We start from the raw sequence: 17,873 nt of genomic DNA, 5'->3' as shown, positions 1-17,873 counted from the left end.
TCAGAGATTTACACTGTTTAACCTAAAATCCTAAAAGCTGTGCACTCGCTTCTCACTTAAGTGGGTGGGAAGGGAGGGGAGGTTGTTACCAAGTCTTCACAAAAGCATGCATGTATACAGGAAGAAATACCAATTCTTAATTGTTAATGAACACCAACTGTGGCACAGGCCGGATCTGGCTCATAATAAACCTTCTGTTAGCTCTTTAACGATTGAGCATAAAATAGCAGCTCTAAATCCTACAAATGTTCCGACTTGTCTCAATGCCTCACTGAAGGTAAAGCGAATTCAGCCATTTAGTGTTGCGCTCCACATCTTCAAACAAATTTCAAACAAGGTTTTTATTCTGAAGCTTGAACAAAGGAGATAGACTTTTGACTTTGAACTGATCCCAGTCAATTAAAACCGATGTTGTTTAAAACAATTCAGGAAAGCTTCAAAACAAATTTCCCTAAAGTATTTCATGCCAGCTCACTACCCAGAAAACTAAAACAGATTTGTCTCAGGAGACTCTGTAAAACTTCTATTGAACTGGCAGCAATCAATCCTTTGAATATCCGCAGGGAAACACACAAACACTGAAAAATAGTCACTGATCATTAGACAAACTTTGACTTATCTATCTTTTAAGTTCAGAGGGGAAAGAAAGAACCATGCTTGGTCCTTAAATCTCTACCTTTTTTTCCCTGACATGGAGAAAAACTGATTATTCCCGTCACTAATCCCTAATCCCATCTCTGTTTCATACTCCACAAAGGATCACATTATATAAAGCTGTTTTGAAATGAAAGTGACTAATTTGAAAGGAAATAGGGCACTGCTCAGTGCACAGTCATTACTACTGACAGAATAAGAATTCCCCTGTAAGCTGGCATCACCGTTTTCTGAGAGAAATTTCTCCAAACATTCCCCCTCAAGAGCTTGATTTTTATCACTTATCAGAGGGAGAAAATCAGTACGCATATGACGGATGTTTCAAACGATGGTGCTTGACTCATTCTCCAACATGTGCCTTGATTTTCATCCCAGCAGCGAATGTAACATCATTTTCATCCTCACACTTCTAGTTCTCTTTTCCTTCATCAACAGGTGGACTGGGAGTTTTTTTTTCTTTCTCTCCAATGGAGAAACGTTGCCATATCAACCACTGCCTCAGATGAAGGCATTAAATCACTCGATCACCCAAGTGAAGTTGGACAAGCTGCTTGTGAGATGACAGTATGATGCATCATGAAGACACAGAAGAGTGTCATTGATGTTTATGGACAGCAAATGTTCATAAGCTCCATTCAAGAGATTCAAGAGAGGATGAGCTCTGTTTTTTATACAATCAAAAGTATAGTCTGTGCACACACCCTCACACAGATATACACCATTAGCTCCCATACAAGCCTGGGTAAAAGCACTCAAGCTGTTTGTACTCAGCTGAATGCAATTGTGTCCAGTAGCTTCCATTTTTACTTTGTCAAAAGACGGTTTTCTCAAGGCGCTGAATGGGACCAGGGTGAGTCAGTGTGGGACAACTTCTCAATGGGGAAATGCTTCATTCTCCCAGCCTCTCTTCCTAGTAGCACTGCCTGCCAGGGCGTTGCTAGGGAGGAAACTGGCGCTGCCAGAAATAATGACATCGCAGTGATAGACGTCCTCCTGCTGTCCAAAAGAATAGGAGGAGATAGAGAGATGATTTGAAATGTTGCCACCTCTTCCTCCTCCTCTACAGTTCTTCTCTCTCTCCCCTCCAGGCAATCTGCTTCTCTTCTCCTCCTCCTTGTCCCTTTCTGTATATTTTCACACCGAGGAGTCTTTTTCTTCTTGTGATATTGTTCTTGTTCTTGTTGGAAGAGATAAGGCTTCACATTGTGGACATTTTTGTCCTGTTTCCTGGGTTTAAATGCATTTGTATGTGGCTCCACGGAGCATTTCATTTGGCTTTTTCTGTGTGTGTATTTCTGGTGTTGACCAGGACACACTGTTCACTGCTGTGTGTAGTTGTGGAGGCACAAGAAACTAGGGCTCTAAGTGGCTGAAAATCACTAGAGCCAATCTTCTTTCTGCACTGGGGTGGGTTGGTTTGTTATCCCGCTCTGTGTGTGTGTGTGTGTGTGTGTGTGAGTGTGTGTGTGTGAGTGTGTGTGTGTGTGTGTGTGTGTGTGTGTGTGTGTGTGTGTGTGTGTGTGTGTGTGTGTGTGTGTGTGTGTCTGTGTGTGTGTGTGTCTGTGTGTCTGTGTGTGTGTGTCTGTGTGTGTTTTACACACCCTCTTACTATCTGCCCCGTACCTAAAAGTCAACCACATCATCATTTGGTTATTAAAGGTTGTGTTTTGTTTTGTTTTTTTTTTCCAGAGTGAAAACCCTCTTGTGCTCCTCTCTGCTGTGGCAAACTGACTTTATTTTAATATTTGAAATGTTAAAAACCCCTCTGTTTGGACATGTATGACTCCATGACAGTGTGATTTTAGAGGGGGGTTATTTTCATCCTTTTTCTAAAATTTAAATAACCCTTTTTAAAAACCCAAAATACTTTGGAGTCATTTTAAAGGTTTGAATATTTGCATAATAATAACTGATGAGAGAGAAAAATACAATTTACAATCCCCCTATGTCCAAGCTCTATGGTAAATCTCCATTGTACAAAAGGCTGCTTGTAATATCCAACCACATAAACATTTTTTTTTTTTTTTTTTTTACTTGTTTAATGTATGCAGTTATCTGGAGGACAAAGCTAGTTCTGCCTAGTCACTCAGTGTAAGTCAGCATGTTCTGGTGACTGACCTGTTTCTGTAGCTACACACAGCTTAAATGCACCACATGGGGTCTATTGTAAAGTTATTTTAAGCTGGACTTGATTAATCATGCTCGTGTTGCTGCCATGCACAGGTGGGTCAGCTTGGTGGGTAAGACATGTCCATTCCATTAATGGAAGCCATAACAACAAACATACTGCTACAAAAATGGCATTATGACTGGCGGTGAACTAGCTCAATGCGCATAGCATGTTGAGCCACCTTGCATTCACTGCAAATTAAGCTAACCTCAACTAACGTTATTGTTTTTCTTGCATAAAACTGAGTACACTGTGTCTGTAAATTGAAGACAGCACTTGTGGGACTGTAATTTTGAAATCCTCATTGCTTTTTATAGCACTACTTTATGCACTTTGTTGCAAAATGCTTCACTTTCACTGTCTTTCTGTCTTTTTTTCAACAACCCAATGGTCCCAGAGATGTAGTCCCGGAATTGACATCCTGTTACTGCAGCCACATGTCCAGATCCATAATTTTGGTACAATTTTGAGCTTGCTGGGAAGTTAATATTCAGCTTTTGTCTGTCCTTTCTTTGCAAAATAAGCTTTGTTTTATATTTAGTTTGTATTCCATGTAGTGTCACTGTTGCTTTTTTTGCGCTTGTCCCCCGTGGCAGAGGAGCTGAAGCAGTCTGGAAAGTTTAAATGGAGGTGTTGACTGTCCTTTCTTCTGCCAGAACAAAGGAACAGGGCAGATAGAAAAAGAGTGCCAATGTCAGGGCATCTCTTTACTCAGAGAAGCGCGGCCGGCACGGGCACATGGACTATTTTATTTCATGTATGTGAAGCAGAAGAGAGGGTTATATGAAGTGGCTCAGGCAGAGTGCATGTTGATAAACCATTACTCTCTCTTCCAGTCACATCACAGGTGAGGTACTCGAAAACAGCTGTTCTAGTCAGAGTAACCCATAAAAACAATTGCTCAACAAATGTAAAAACTTGTATTATCATGTCGATGGTGGAGAGCAGGAAGATATGAAACAGAGAGCCACAAATCTTCAGACCCAGGCAGATGGTGTGCATGTGTACGTTTTTTTAAAATGTTAATTAGATGGAAACAAATGAAAACTAGTTTTAATGGTTGCACCATCTGATACCAATTTCTTCATCTTCACTGTTTTGAGGCTCTCATTGCAGAATAATTGAATTGAATGCTTTACTAATGATTTCGCTTCAACCATGTTACATAATACGGTTAAGTATTGAATAAAAACATCTATTGGCTGGTAAGAGCAGGATTCAATTATCTCTTCATGCAATTTCACTTAATCCTGGGTGTGATATGAATATCTGTACAAGATTTTATACAACTATATCCAGCAGATGTTGAAATGTTTCACTGCAAACAGTAAATGTCAATCCGGTGGTGGTGTCAGGGGATCAGGAAAGTTGTCGCATATAATTTTCCAGTGACCAAATGTGTCCTTAGCAAATGTCATGTTAATGTCTTTAGACTTTCCAGTCTGACCAACAGGCTCATGATCAGTAATAGAATAAAAGATAAGGATATCTAGATTTAAATTGTTCCAAAACAGTGTTTCTCTGCCAAAGGTTGTAAAAACTTTGAAACTTTTTGCTGGAAAACCAACAAAACCAACCTGAGCCAGAACTATGACTGAGGAACTGAGTCAGATGAAACCTGTGGTGTTTGAATTCAAGAGACATCAATAAAATACACCAGACTATACAATTTCAAGGCAAAGCACACAAATATGAATCAAAACAGTAATAAATGAATCCTAAGTGAATACTGTGGCATGAAGGAAGTAGTAGTAGCACATTACCGCTGGGCTTTTTATGCCGTTAGTGGAAAGTACGCATCAAGTCATTTAGGTGACAGTGAAAAACAGCTTAATGCTTTGGGAGCATGTTGTGTCTAAGCAAACAGACTGACTACGTGTCTCAGTTTTGTGATAATGCAAGATGATGAACCTGTCTTGTTCAGTTGAAATAATGGATTACTCCCATCGTCTTGGGTTTGAACAGACCTTAGAATGCAAACAGTGCAATAACGCTGCTTACTACATCTCCCTCTGTAATCCTCACTCTCTCCGTCAGTAGGCTCTGTAGCTGCTTTGAAACCTCGCCTGAAACAGTGGGACCAGGGTTGAAGCCTGAGTGGGTGGGATACCATAGATCGGGACCTTGTATAATTTTCAATACAGTGCAACCTCCAAATGGGGGGGCATTACACATGTGTGCAGACACAAGAGACAAGCCAACAGTTAGACAGCACTAAGAGTATTCACAGTAGACAAAACAGTGTGCGCATTAATTTAGATACTATAAGACAACTTTCTCTCTGCTTACTGCTTTTAGTATCTATGCTTGTTATGCAGGTAAAAAGCGAGTTAATGTAAATAAAACAGGTGGTAATGCAAAGTAAGACCAAGAGGGTGAGCAAAAAGACTCCATATGACCAGCTTTCAATTTACTGTGCATTATGCCTTACTTATCAAACAAATTACACACAGTATGGAACCAACATCCACGGCGCTCAAATGAAAACCCTTCTTTACTTTGGTAGCTCTCTCTATTTAAAGATAAGTAGCACAGGAGTGACCAAAAAAGAAGGAAATACATAAAGTAAATAAAAATGGTGGTACTTCAGTCTACCAAGGGTGATAACAACTCAGAATGCTGATGCTAACAGCCACAGAGTTTATTGTTGCTACAGATTAATTTTTTCAGTGAAGGTTTTTAAAATAACTTCTAGTTTCTCTATGAGTCCTGCATCACCCTGCTGGGGTTTATTTCCACAGTAATAACCTGCTCTGAGTACATTACCCTAACTGTAAATAACCACCTGTCATGGAGTCCATTACACTGAAGGTAATCACACTTTATGTCACCTTGTGGCCATGAAACAACGCAGTCATACAGTTGGGGCACAATGAATTGTCTGTTTGGTTTCAAATGGATATATATTACTACATTTGCTTTTCAAAGACAGTTTCCTGTCAAAATTTTAGTAAAAAAAAACATGGAAGGCTGCAGCTGTTTTAAATGATTATGGAAAACTTGACAAATACAGCCATCAGTTGATTGTTACACTAACATTTTGCTTCAAAGCTATTAAAGCAAGATAACCTTATAATTAAACCACAACTGTTCTTATTTTGACTCTGATGACTCTGTTGTGTTGGTGGGCTGCTCTTGCTGAATTCAACACTCTTTACAATGAATGAACTGAAAGAGAAAAGGGCAACTCAGTGATTTGTATGGCGTGGGATTTCAAATGCTTGTTGCAGTGATGATTAAAAGCCAGCTGTGACAACTTTCTTTTGTACAACCCACAATGAGCACATGCACTGTAATTGTGAAGGATTAGTAGAGCAGAAATATATTTGAACTCGCAGAAAGATTTGACTTGATGTTGTATTGCCATGGCTCGATAAGATGGCATATGTCTGCCGTGTTAATAAAGGTAAATAATTCAGAAACAATAACACAGTCACTTGAATTATTCATATTGGATTAGTCTTTTTGGCCTAGACAATCTGTGATGATGATCCTCTGATCTTGGAAGCTTTGTTGCAAGTGAGACAACAATAATACAGACTATCATGACAGTATGAGGAAGTAGAGTCTAATGTGGTTGTTTGGGGTTCCTTTTACTGTACAGCCAAACTCTTTGAAGTACACTGATGTCAAATGAATATTCAATCGAGTTTTCAGTGATGAGTGCATTTTTCCCACTCCATACTTTTTATTTCGGCTTTCACTCATGAGGTTTAAGCTGGGTTTTGATTTCACTCAGAGAGAGCTTACACACTAGCTTAGCCTCATCTTTGGATAAAATCCATGTTGCCTGGCCATGGTAGAGAATCCATGGCAGTGAGGGAGAGAGACAGGGATTCAGGGGGAGACTGGAGGGGGTTCTGGTGACAGATGGTCCCACTCGGTTTCTGAGTCTGTGGGCACTAATACAAACTACGCCTCCAAAATACAGTTTGGCACCTCGTCATCAATGAGCGTAGGGAGTGTAGAGAGCATGGCCTCAGTTGTAAATGATTTTGCCTCTTGTCTTTAATACAGCCTGAAATTTAACATCCCTGCTTTGTCTTTCACTCTGCCTCCTCCATTATTTTCTTTTTCTCCCAGGTCGTGCACTCTGCTTCACCTCTCTGCTCCTCTATTCACTACCTTAGCCCTCTCGCCCCCTGCATCTTTCTCCTCCCTCTATCTGAAAAGGGTGAGAAGTCGAAGATAGCAGCACAGCGTTTCCTTGGCTGACTCCTGTTTAGCCTCTAATAAGATTTACTCTGGGGCTCCTTGTCTTCCTTCCTGGAGTCGTCTTCCCCGCCAATGGTTCAGGTGGTGGGTAGTAAATTATACACACTTCTCTTTGAGCTCGTCAGCATCATTGCAATCCCCATTGCTGAACTATTTCGCCCCGCCAATACCAGCTCCCACTAAAGAGCAGCACTACTTCTTCAAGACATCTGCAAACACACAAAAAAAACCTGCACAAAAAACTACCGCAAATACATCACAGTGTAAAACCACACACATTTTCAGAGCCTAGTTCACAAACAAATCCTCTCACACCATTCATACACCCACTCTTTTTTCACCACCCCTCTCATCTCTGTCATCTCTGCTGCTCAATAAAGTCGAAGCATAACTGCGTACAAAGAGAAATGATGCTAGTAAGGTGAGAATGTATCACAAAGGACACCGGCTGGGGGCCTCATCAGCATCAATCTGAATAGACAGGATGTCTCCTCCAGGCCTTCTCTCTCTACCACACACACGCACACACACAGTCTCCCTCACACTAACAGGTAGAGTAGTATTGATGGCCAATCCCCTAGCGGTGGTTGGGGGCTGTTTTGGGGTATTTGTAAAGCACTAACATCTGTCACGGTGTTCTCAACAGCTCGTTATAAATCTGTCCCACCAGAGAGGACGAGAACATGAATAAGACATGGGGGCTGAGAGACCTGTGATAGGAAAAACATATGTCGTGTGTGTGTGTGTGTGTGTGTGTGTGTGTGTGTGTGTGTGTGTGTGTGTGTGTGTTCTTGTGTACGTACAACAGGCAGCTTGTGAGTTATGTGTGACATGTTTGTGCACAGGTGTTCTGATAAATGTAACTTTTTTTTGTCCAACAACCATTCATCATAAGTCAGATATCATGACCAAAAAAAAAAATCAATACAGGTGTTTAATTTCTTTCACAAAAACAATTACAGTTGCAAGGCAGGATAAATATGGCTGCCTGATTCCTTGATGTTGCAGTTTGACATGTTAAATGGCACAAAATATATCCTCTGATGCCAAATTTAGGGCCCCTGTGTGCAAGTTGTCATCATATAAAGGAACAAAAAGCCGAACATCAATCAGGATTTCTCTGTTTCCGTTTTTTTTTCTGTGTTTTTCTTGCATTTGTCCTTCAGAGACAGACAGCCATCATACCACCCAGAAGCCATTAGTCAGCTTTATACACAATGACCCCCTACAACACCCTCAATCAAACATGCCACAGTGAAAAAGGCAACGGGAATACTTTGAAATCAGCTCTCAGCCGTCTGCCAGCGCGGCAGCCCGGAGAGTGTGATGAATGCATAAAGGCACAAAGACCCCGATGTGACTGCCACTCTCTCTAATTAGCGCAATACAGTCATTCTGTTTACATAGCAGACCAAACATTTCCTCTCCCCATTTTAGTGAAAAATAGAGGGAAATCAGTTGAAAGATAACCACTGGCAGAGCATCACATCCCTACCCCCCTCATTATGTATTTTCTTTATTTGCGGGATTCTGCAAAAACTTGTTACTGCGCTACACAGCGGCACAGGCCCTGTTTACTCAAATTAAAAGATGACTATAATCCTAGCTCATGGTGACATTTTTCACGCCGGCAACGATGCTTTTGAATACAGATCAGACGTGGCATTTAAGTGAATTGGCGTTTTTTTTCTTGAAGTTAATCAGTCGAGCAAGTCTTCCGATTCAAAAGCCAAAATCACTTTCAAAGTCCTCGGTTTCTCTTTTTTATTTTATAATTGGATACTTAAAAGTGTCTCAGTGCTCCTTTAAAATGAAGCCTGAGAACTGCCAAATGAGAAGTCTATTACAGATGTGAAGATTATTTGACACAGAGGTCCATCACAGCAGGAGGAGGAGAAACACAGACCAGCTCTTCCTGTGCAGCACACAGGACAAAACTCTCTGGCCTGCTAAGCAGATCCGACATTTAACGGCACTGACCTCTCTCCATCTCTCCCCTCTCTGTATTCCACGTTCTCACTCCACTCCTTCAGTAGCAGACATTGCTGACTGGCTACTCTGTGGAAAAGCTGAAGGAATACGTATTTTTAGTGTGTCTGTCAGCCCACGGTGGCTGCAGGTCCCATAGGCCCTTGACTGACATCCACACGGTAGGATGTGAGAGGCACATATACACAGGTACATGTGGAGGTTGGTGTAATCCACAGAACTGCACTGTCAGATATACGACAGGTGTAATGTAAAGACATTACAAAATCGATGACAAAGTAGAATCACACCTTGAAAATCTCTTCCAGGGATCAAGTGTCTTAAGACAGTAGAAACACAAATGCAGTAAAGCACTTCAGATACACTTGACCTATAAAAATATTGCTCTTTATGTTAACATTAACTCATTCTTACCTCAAAGACTATTCATCAGTTGCCTTTCTCCGGTGAATTAAAACACTTTCTCCTTCAAAAACAGTCTGCTTGACCCTTACTGAAACAGTAACAACCTTCACTTAGCTATTCAAAGATTGGAATAGAAATCTGAGGTATCTGAAGCAAAGTTATCCATTTCAAGATGGTCTGTTGCAACTCAGTGTAAAAGCAAAGACTGAAGGAATTTGCTTCTCCTTAGCCAAAAATGTTTGGAACTGCATCAGTCGTACTAGATTTTTATTGGTTAGCAGATAAAAAGTGTTTTCAAATGAGAAAAAATAAAATTATACATCAATACATTCTGATGTTTCTGCACAACAGCAACTGACTGTAATCACTGTTGAACTCCAAAGGGGCAGTGTATGAGGAATGGGTGGTTATGCAAATCAGGAGCCTGAAAGGACGAGTAAGACCCCAAAGCTGCTCTCCCATTGATGCCTGTTGTTATTCTGGGCTTCAAGAATAGTCTTAGATGGAGGCCAATGATTTGAAATAGACTGAGGTGAAATGTGCTGGAACCCCTCTATGTGAAAATCCATTAAGATCACAATTTAAAGATGCTATGAGGAGGATCTGTTTTAATTGGACTACCTTACCACCTTCAGGCCTGGGGTCCCTGCACACTGTCGTAAATCACTTTTTGTGAGGCATGTGTTTGTTTTGGAATTAAAAACATATCAGCTCGAAACTAATTTTCTATGTTCAAGACAATTTTTTTTACTGGATGCATTGCGACGAGGTAAGGTATTTATCAGTACTGTTACGTTATGTTACGTTGAAATGTGACATCAAGCAAACATTCTAGTAGCTGGTTATATACAGTACTATCAGCAGCCTGGTACTCTGCCGAACGTGTAGACTAAGGTGAATGAGTAAACACTGTCAGTATGTGTGTAGTTCAGTAGCAGTCTATATTTAGTGCAGGTGACAGCCCCGTGCCCTGAGACATGTCTGTAATGTGTAAAGTTACAACTGGTTATGTCCTGCCAGTCATCTTCCAAGCAGAGCTAACGTGACCTCACTCTCTCAACCTCTGCAGAATAACTGCTGCATGTGGGTTGGGTTGAAAATCATCACTAACAGTTAAGCCCCTGTGTTAGCCTTGCGCTATCACTCTCCTGTTCAGCTTTCTTCTGCTCTTCTGTCCTTTTTCTGTTTGACAGTTAGGCTCCTGTGTCAACCATCACTACAAAATTAATCACAGGAATCGTTTCCAGCAGAGAAAAACACTCTGATCTCTTTTCTCACTACTAAGCTTAGTTAGCCTATGTGGTGTTGTCACAGAGACACAGACGTGCTGCAAATCAGTCCTAACCCAGTGGGGGGGGGGGCTAAGAAGTAGCACTTTGAAATAACCTGTAACCTGTATTATTTGTGCTGATAATAAAGAATTTAAAGTGTAGATTATGAGCAGGCATCAATCTAGAAGGGAGACTTTTGCAAGATCACTTAGAAACTCCTCACAGCCCCTTTAAGCACAAACCATGATCTTTCTCCTATCCTCACCATGCTCTTAAGTGGAACTACGCTTAAACCTTTTTGTTTTTCATTCCGTGAAAAAGTCACAGTCACAGTTTGGTTCACTTAAGGCACTGGAACAGGTTGGCTCCAGTAAGGACAGATCATGATTTAGGTTATTATAGTTTGGCTTCACAGGGCCAGCACAGCAATACTGCCAAGCCACCTTAGTGTGGCAGAAGTAGCAGTTGCTATAGGGACAGAATGATCTGTTGAAACCTACTGATGGTGGCAGATACACCCTGTAGACATCTGATAGTTTGGCTTCTTAACTTTTTGGCCACTACTGCAAGACTTCCTCAAACAGATAATGGACTTTCAATCGTTTTTATTGGCTACTTTTTAAACGTTCTGTTCTCATATTAACTTGTTTCTTGGCCTTTTTCTGTGAATGGGGGAAAAATTTTAGCTCCAAAGCCTTTGAACCTTTCCATTTCATCAAGCTAGCTGGTAGGTATTACAGCTCTTCGGGGGTAAACATACCCTTTCTTTAACCATGAACTAGACCGCCAGAGTGCCAACACAAGCATCCCACCAAAGGTTAACCCTGCATGAATGCAGAGTAATGGGCTTCACATTGTGAGGGGATTAAATGGTGAAAGGTAAACCTCTGCTGCAACATCACTTAGCTGATTAAGGCACCAGCAGGCCTTTACACAGCCCATTGAGGAGCTTATGACTGATTAAAATAACCGCTGGGTAATTAACGGGGGCTGCTAAAATGGCCTGATCATCCCCCCTGCATGTCGGGCTGGTAAAAGACATAAAAAAAAATAAACAAATCCATTACCTAGAATTATGCAGTATTATTGAATGCACCGGGACAATAATAGTGAAAGGGCAGCATTCCATCACACACAGCGAGTAATGAGTTGTCACAAGCAGAGAATCAGATGGAGGATATCACATTACCCGTGGACACACCTTCAAAGAAACCATTATTTCAAATGTTGTCATGAGAGAATGAGGGAAAAAATATAGAGAAAAAAAAACTCCCTCTGCAAGTTCTTCAAAGTCTATTGGCTTACAGGGACAGAAGGGGCAGAGAATTAAATCCTCCTTGACATTACCTTGGCAGGGGTAGGATGAAAATGGAGGGTCAGTGGTGGTGTGCTGTCTTTAGAGGCCTTAGTGAGGAACACTCACCAAATTACTGCACATTAGAGGAGTAGAAAACTACTTCCACTTACTGTTTTCAGGTGGCTTGTTTTTTTTAGCCCATTTTCTTCTTAATGTGTGTTTTAAAAAGACCCGAGAACCAGCAGAGGTTGACCAAACTCCATGGTCACCTCATGAAAAAAGAAAAGTGCTCTAAAAAGGAGACCAAATTAGATTAAATGCTGTCCAGCAGACATAATAAATCCAGTACAGAATAACTGTCAAACTAAGTTTGTACTTTAGCTTTAAGTTCATGTTGTGTGAGCTCGCTAGGGTCAACTTGACCTATTTTTAGCAGCAATGGCTGGTACTGGCTAGTGAACTACTTCTACACTCAAATGTGTGAAACTAGCCTACAGGAGAGTTTGCTGACATTCAGCTGTTTTAATCCAATGTATGTTTGTTTGAACTATTATAAATATGAATGGAACAGTTAAGTTGATGACCAAATGCATGCTAAATTTGCATCAACCCAGGTAGTTTTAACTTTAAAATTTTTGTAGAGACAATAGTTCTCTAAACAACAGCAACCAAAGCTGTGAAGTAAATAATAAATCCATTCTAAAAATATGTACCAAAAGCAAACCACCAAAATATATGAATTTACATACTGTTCCCTTTGCAAGAGAAAATAATCCATGAATAAAACTGCATATAGATGGATGGTGTCTAATATTAGTCATAGGGGAAATATATATATTTCCCCTATCATTTTTCTGTCAACATGCATCTGTTCAAAATATTGGCCTCATAAATAACTAGTAAGGGGTGTTTGTATTTGAATTTGTATTTTCCCTGAAAAAACAGTATGGGTCCATGCTCCAAATAAATAAATAAATAAAAAAATAAAAACTCTCCAAACATGTCAAACTTCTCGTTAGCATCAAATTGATAAGATATGATTACATTACTCATTAATAATGACACACAGAATCGTATTCTGTCTCAACTTCATAGTCCCTTTATATTTTAGATCAGTGCCAGTGGCAGCACACACACCCATGACCTCTGACCGTGACTATGCGACCTCACTCACTAGCCCAGCAGCCACCTGTAGCATTGGGTTTGTGTGGAAGAGGCTTGAAACGTGCACCTGACTGGGTATGTTAGCATAAGCTAATCACGGTATTTGACACTTACCTGGTTAGCAGAAAGCCACTTAGCGTCACATATACACTAATACACATACAGAGACCCAGAAGTGGCGACTGAGCAGGGTTATTCCTGTAAAAGTTAGCTTTTTTTTTTTTTCAGGAAATCTTGCAGAATCTACCTTTGATACACCCTGTACTTAGATCTTGTTCAGGGCATTGCACATTTTGTCTCATTCTACTGTTTTTGTTTTTCCACCAAAATATTGGCATCAACATTTCTGATTCTGAGGGCGATACTACTGTTACTCAATTGTGTTAGTTTGGCCTTCTAAAGAGTGATTTTAGCAAAAAGAAAAAAAATCCCTCTCAGGTTTGTAAATTTGTCTTGAAAATGCAAAGACTTACATTTCAAGAATCACGCAAGGTAGCAGCTTCACTGTTCTTTTCAGACACTGTCTTTTTGACTACAGAAAAAAAAACATTATATTTTAAATGCATTTTGAAGCTTATTTTGTGTATAATCATCTGACCTATCGACCTGTTCTATTTCTTGCACAAAAGAAGAGGAGAACGTCTGCAGTGGAAAGAAAACTGCAAATGGCACATCTGCTGTTCTCAACAGCTGCTACAGCCGGATTCAGTCAAACATCAGTTATACTCACTCTGAGCTGATGAAGATAAAGAAACGTGACAACTTAGAAGTCAACTTTTTAAGGCTATAAGTGACTTTGCTTGTTCTCATATCCTTATGTGACCCACACATGCAGTCCCAGGAGATGTCTGACTGTAGCTGAATTATTCATCCTAATGTCCGTATGTGCAGTTAAATTTTGCAAAGCCACATTAGAGAAGGTATCTCAGCTTTCCCATGCCATAAAATGTCTGTTGTCATTGTCTTGATGTAATACAAGATTTGAGGAGGGAATACAACACATGTGGGGTCTTGCAGGACATTTTTTGACAGCATTATGAGCTCAACTGTGTCCAAAACCCCATGACAGGTGTCGCTTTACCAGATATATAGTCCACAGAGTTTCCTCTCCAGGTGTTGAAACCCCTCTCTTCAGTCTCAGGTTGCTTCAGCCTATAAATAGGACGACATCTGCCAGTTGTGTGGTCAAGCAGTATATATAACCAGCTAGCCTTGAGCTGTCATCTTTTAACGATAATGTGTGTGGGAGGCCTATATAGCTGTGTGTGTCTATGTGCATGCTGTCTGTGTGACATCCCCATTATTAAATGTGCTTCACCCGTGCAAGGACAGAGTGAGCCAAATAAGGATAAACATGACTCTGCAACTACGCCTTTCACTAGGCTGGCAACTTTCCCTCATCACCTTCCTCCTATCTTCCTTTTCCCCTGCAGCTCCTCTCTTGTCCGCTCATGTTTATTCAGGTCTTGATCATAATTCTCTTATTTCCCCCATTTTTTAACAGATCATCCTCATTCTCATTGCTCTCCTCACCCCTAATCTTGCTCCCGTCCCTCCCCTCCAACTCCATCATCTCCTTTTCATTCCCCTCACTTCTCTCACCCCTCCCTCACCTCTTTGCCATGCGATGGCAAGGTCCTGACTGCCACTCACAGTGGGACGGTGCTGAACAAAAGAGCAACGCAAAAGGTCAGCTTCTCAGGGTTGTCACTCAACACCTCTTTGCCCTGCTTTGTGTGTGATGTGTGAATCCAGGGGACACCCATTGATCACTCCCAACATCATCAGCTGCACATTATCGCACTTGCATTCTCGCTCAGTCTCCAGAAACTGAACCCTCACACCCCCACCTTTGATCACCTCCCTCTGCAAATCTGTCATTATCAGGGGGAGTAACTGCAAACAGTAATTAAGGATGTTAAATGATGCACAATCAAAGCAAAGGAAAGGCTGGTCCATCAGCAGGAAATTAGCTCAAAGTTATTTCAAATGTGCACTAACAAGCTCTTCAGCAACAACTTCTCTTCACAGCTTTAATTTCATTATTTTCTTGGCACTATCAAGTAATGCTGGATGTATTCAAGCATTCTTAAAGGCATGACATTAAGCTGTAAAATCATCTAGAAGACTCGTAGATTGAAATGTTTTCAAAAAAAGATGACTTAAAGAAAACTAATAGCAGTTTTATAGTGTTCCAAACATTTCATCTTTCAACTATATGCCTTAACTAAACTGCAGAATTGCCAAATGATTTGCTGCCAAGTCTGTTTAATTACTGCACTTTTTGCATCTCAAGCAACAGTGACTGATAAATTAGCCAAGTCACACATGTGTGTAATACATTTTTTATCTCATCTCCACAGCAGCAGCAGTAGCAGTAGGGGCAGCAGTCTGGACTATCTCCTCTTTATATTTCTGGTTTATTTAAAGAGGCAGAACGGCTGTCTAATACATGTGAGCCTCATCGGGATCTAAGTTACAAGGATAAGAGTATCTGTGAGCCCTTTCTCTCCCCATAAGGGCTACAGCAAAATGACATGGGATAGTTATTGTAGCAAAAGACAGAACATATGATTATCTTTCTTTGCCTGTCAGGGGTACTATGAATAGCAATGAGTCATCAAGGCCTCTGCGCTGCTGGGGACAAAAGTACAGGCTGGCAACAAAAAGTGCAGGGGACATAAACAGCCTTTTGAAGGTCCCAAGGAGCCTATTAAAGTCTGGGTTCATTTTACTGGAAGAATTTTTAATCACTCTTGCAGACTAGTGTCTGTTGGAGCACCTTTCGGTGACAGAGAGAGATAACCTTGACTAAAATTATTTCATTGCTAATTTCCTGTCTATTTTTGTGAAGGTGTGTACACTCTGGGCTCTAACAGAGGCTCCACTGTGAGGACATGAAACATTTAAGGGGAAAGGGTGATTTGCTGTCAGAGCGACCTAAAAGACAGAAAAATATGTTTTTCTCTCCCTCAATTGCATAAGTAGAATATTGGCACTGGAATAACATTTGATCATCTTCAAATCATTTTGTTTTACTTCACATAAACACGTTATCCTTGTCTGCCGGGCTCTAACTCAATGCTTCCACCTAGCTTTTCATCCACAGAAGACACCTTGCTTAGGTGGGCTACTACAGCAGCTTGCACACACAGAGCTCTTCCACGTGTATAACCATCAAAGGCTTCCATAGAGACCAAATCATCAACATCAACAACAACTCGCGGTCCAAAGAAAAAAACATGCCAGATCAGGAAAGTCAAGGATATCACCTCACTGACATGCCCTGCAGCCTCAGAGTAATCAAACAAAATAGCAGAAGCAGTTCATTGCCAAAAAGGAAAAAGAGAATGGAAACTGGCTTACCTTCCTGCACAGCCTGGAAGGGGTTATTAGGCTCAATAAGTTTCACAGAGTGGGTGATTTTCTCGCTCTGCAGAATGTCATCGCTCAGACTCAGGTCAGAGATGGCGAGTTGGAAAATCTCGTCATCCCGCACAGCATTTTCCTCAAATATGGCACCTGTTGCATAAAATAAGTTGGAGTTGGTTAGTTATTTGGAGAGGAAGAGAAAAGGGAGGGTACTGCTGGAAATGGAGGGAGGATTAATGTTTGAAGTGGACTACTTGGACTTATTAAAGGTATTTCCTCAATTTTTCAAAGAATTTTGTAATAGTTTGCAAATGTTGTGTCATGTTCTTTTGAGTTTGATTTTTCTCTTAAACATCTGAAACACACACAGGGGTTAGTGCACAGAGCAGGATATCAGTACCATGGACAGCGACAACCCACACCACAATGAACACTACAGTTTGATGCATGAAGTCCCGAAACTTGCAGGATAGATGGCTGTTATCTCTATCAAATGAATGCATTCTTCTGATAAGGCCCAGTGATGGTGGCATACTGGAGCTGAACTGTCTCTCCCTGCCCCCCACCCCCACTCTCCCCCTCCTCCCCTTTCTCCTTCTTGTTTATCAAAATGGCATCAGCTGCCTTTTGAGAAGCACATACATCACAAGAAAAGGTTTCAGGAAATGAAAAGTTAAATTGGGGTACCTATCGTTGAGCTGTGCATCAGCCAATATTATCTGGATGGAGTCCCACCTCTGTATTAAGGCAGTGACTGAGCACCTGCTGCTTGCCAGACTGTTGCAGTAAACTGAGAGCAGCAAAGCGGCAGCAGGAAGAGCGGAGGAGCAGGCACTGAATTTGCTCACAGTGACATTGACATTTTTATCTGAGATTACAACGCCAGTCATTTTTAAAGTAGCTGCGTGCGTAAAAATTGGAAAGAAGCCAATTATACGGAGATTCTGCGCGTGGAGTGTGAGAGGGAGGAAATCTCTCCAAACTGTAAAATGAAATGTTATGCGATGTGAACGGATAAACAGCTGATGAGTATCATTTGAACCTCGTTATGCGATTAAAGCTGTGGAGGGGGGAGAAAATGAAGATGGGTCTCAGCTCTGGTTTGAAGTTAGAGAACAAAGAGGCTCTATGCGTTTTGCATCTCTAAAACGAAACTCCTCTGACATTCCCTCTGTCGACGGTTTTGACATTGCAGTCACGTTTCAGTGAAAGTTGAGGCTTGTCGGGTACGCACAAGAGGTAGCTTGGTTTTAAAAAGAAGCCTCAGCTATGAGCTTTTTGAACGTTAATTTCGCCAAAGCTTCAAAATAGGGGTCTGTCTTCTATGTGTAATGCG

At 41.0% G+C, this 17,873-nt stretch overlaps 1 protein-coding gene across 4 annotated transcripts in view; it reads right to left on the bottom strand.

Annotated features, from left to right (window-relative positions):
• grid1a (glutamate receptor, ionotropic, delta 1a) overlaps positions 1–17,873 on the bottom strand; it is a 343,051-nt gene that overhangs the window by 258,249 nt on the left and 66,929 nt on the right. For all 4 annotated transcript variants that reach the window (XM_074675675.1, XM_074675677.1, XM_074675678.1 and 1 more), the window contains one exon: positions 16,532–16,687. In XM_074675675.1, the coding sequence (XP_074531776.1) occupies positions 16,532–16,687 (156 nt within the window). The remainder of the gene's footprint in view (positions 1–16,531; positions 16,688–17,873) is intronic.

This window comes from Halichoeres trimaculatus, unplaced genomic scaffold (assembly GCF_033239565.1).
Source record: "Halichoeres trimaculatus isolate MK-OKI-2021-1 unplaced genomic scaffold, fHalTri1.1 fHalTri1_scaffold_8, whole genome shotgun sequence".
NCBI classification, from domain to species: domain Eukaryota; kingdom Metazoa; phylum Chordata; class Actinopteri; order Labriformes; family Labridae; genus Halichoeres; species Halichoeres trimaculatus.
This window is presented reverse-complemented; position numbering and strand designations above follow the sequence as displayed.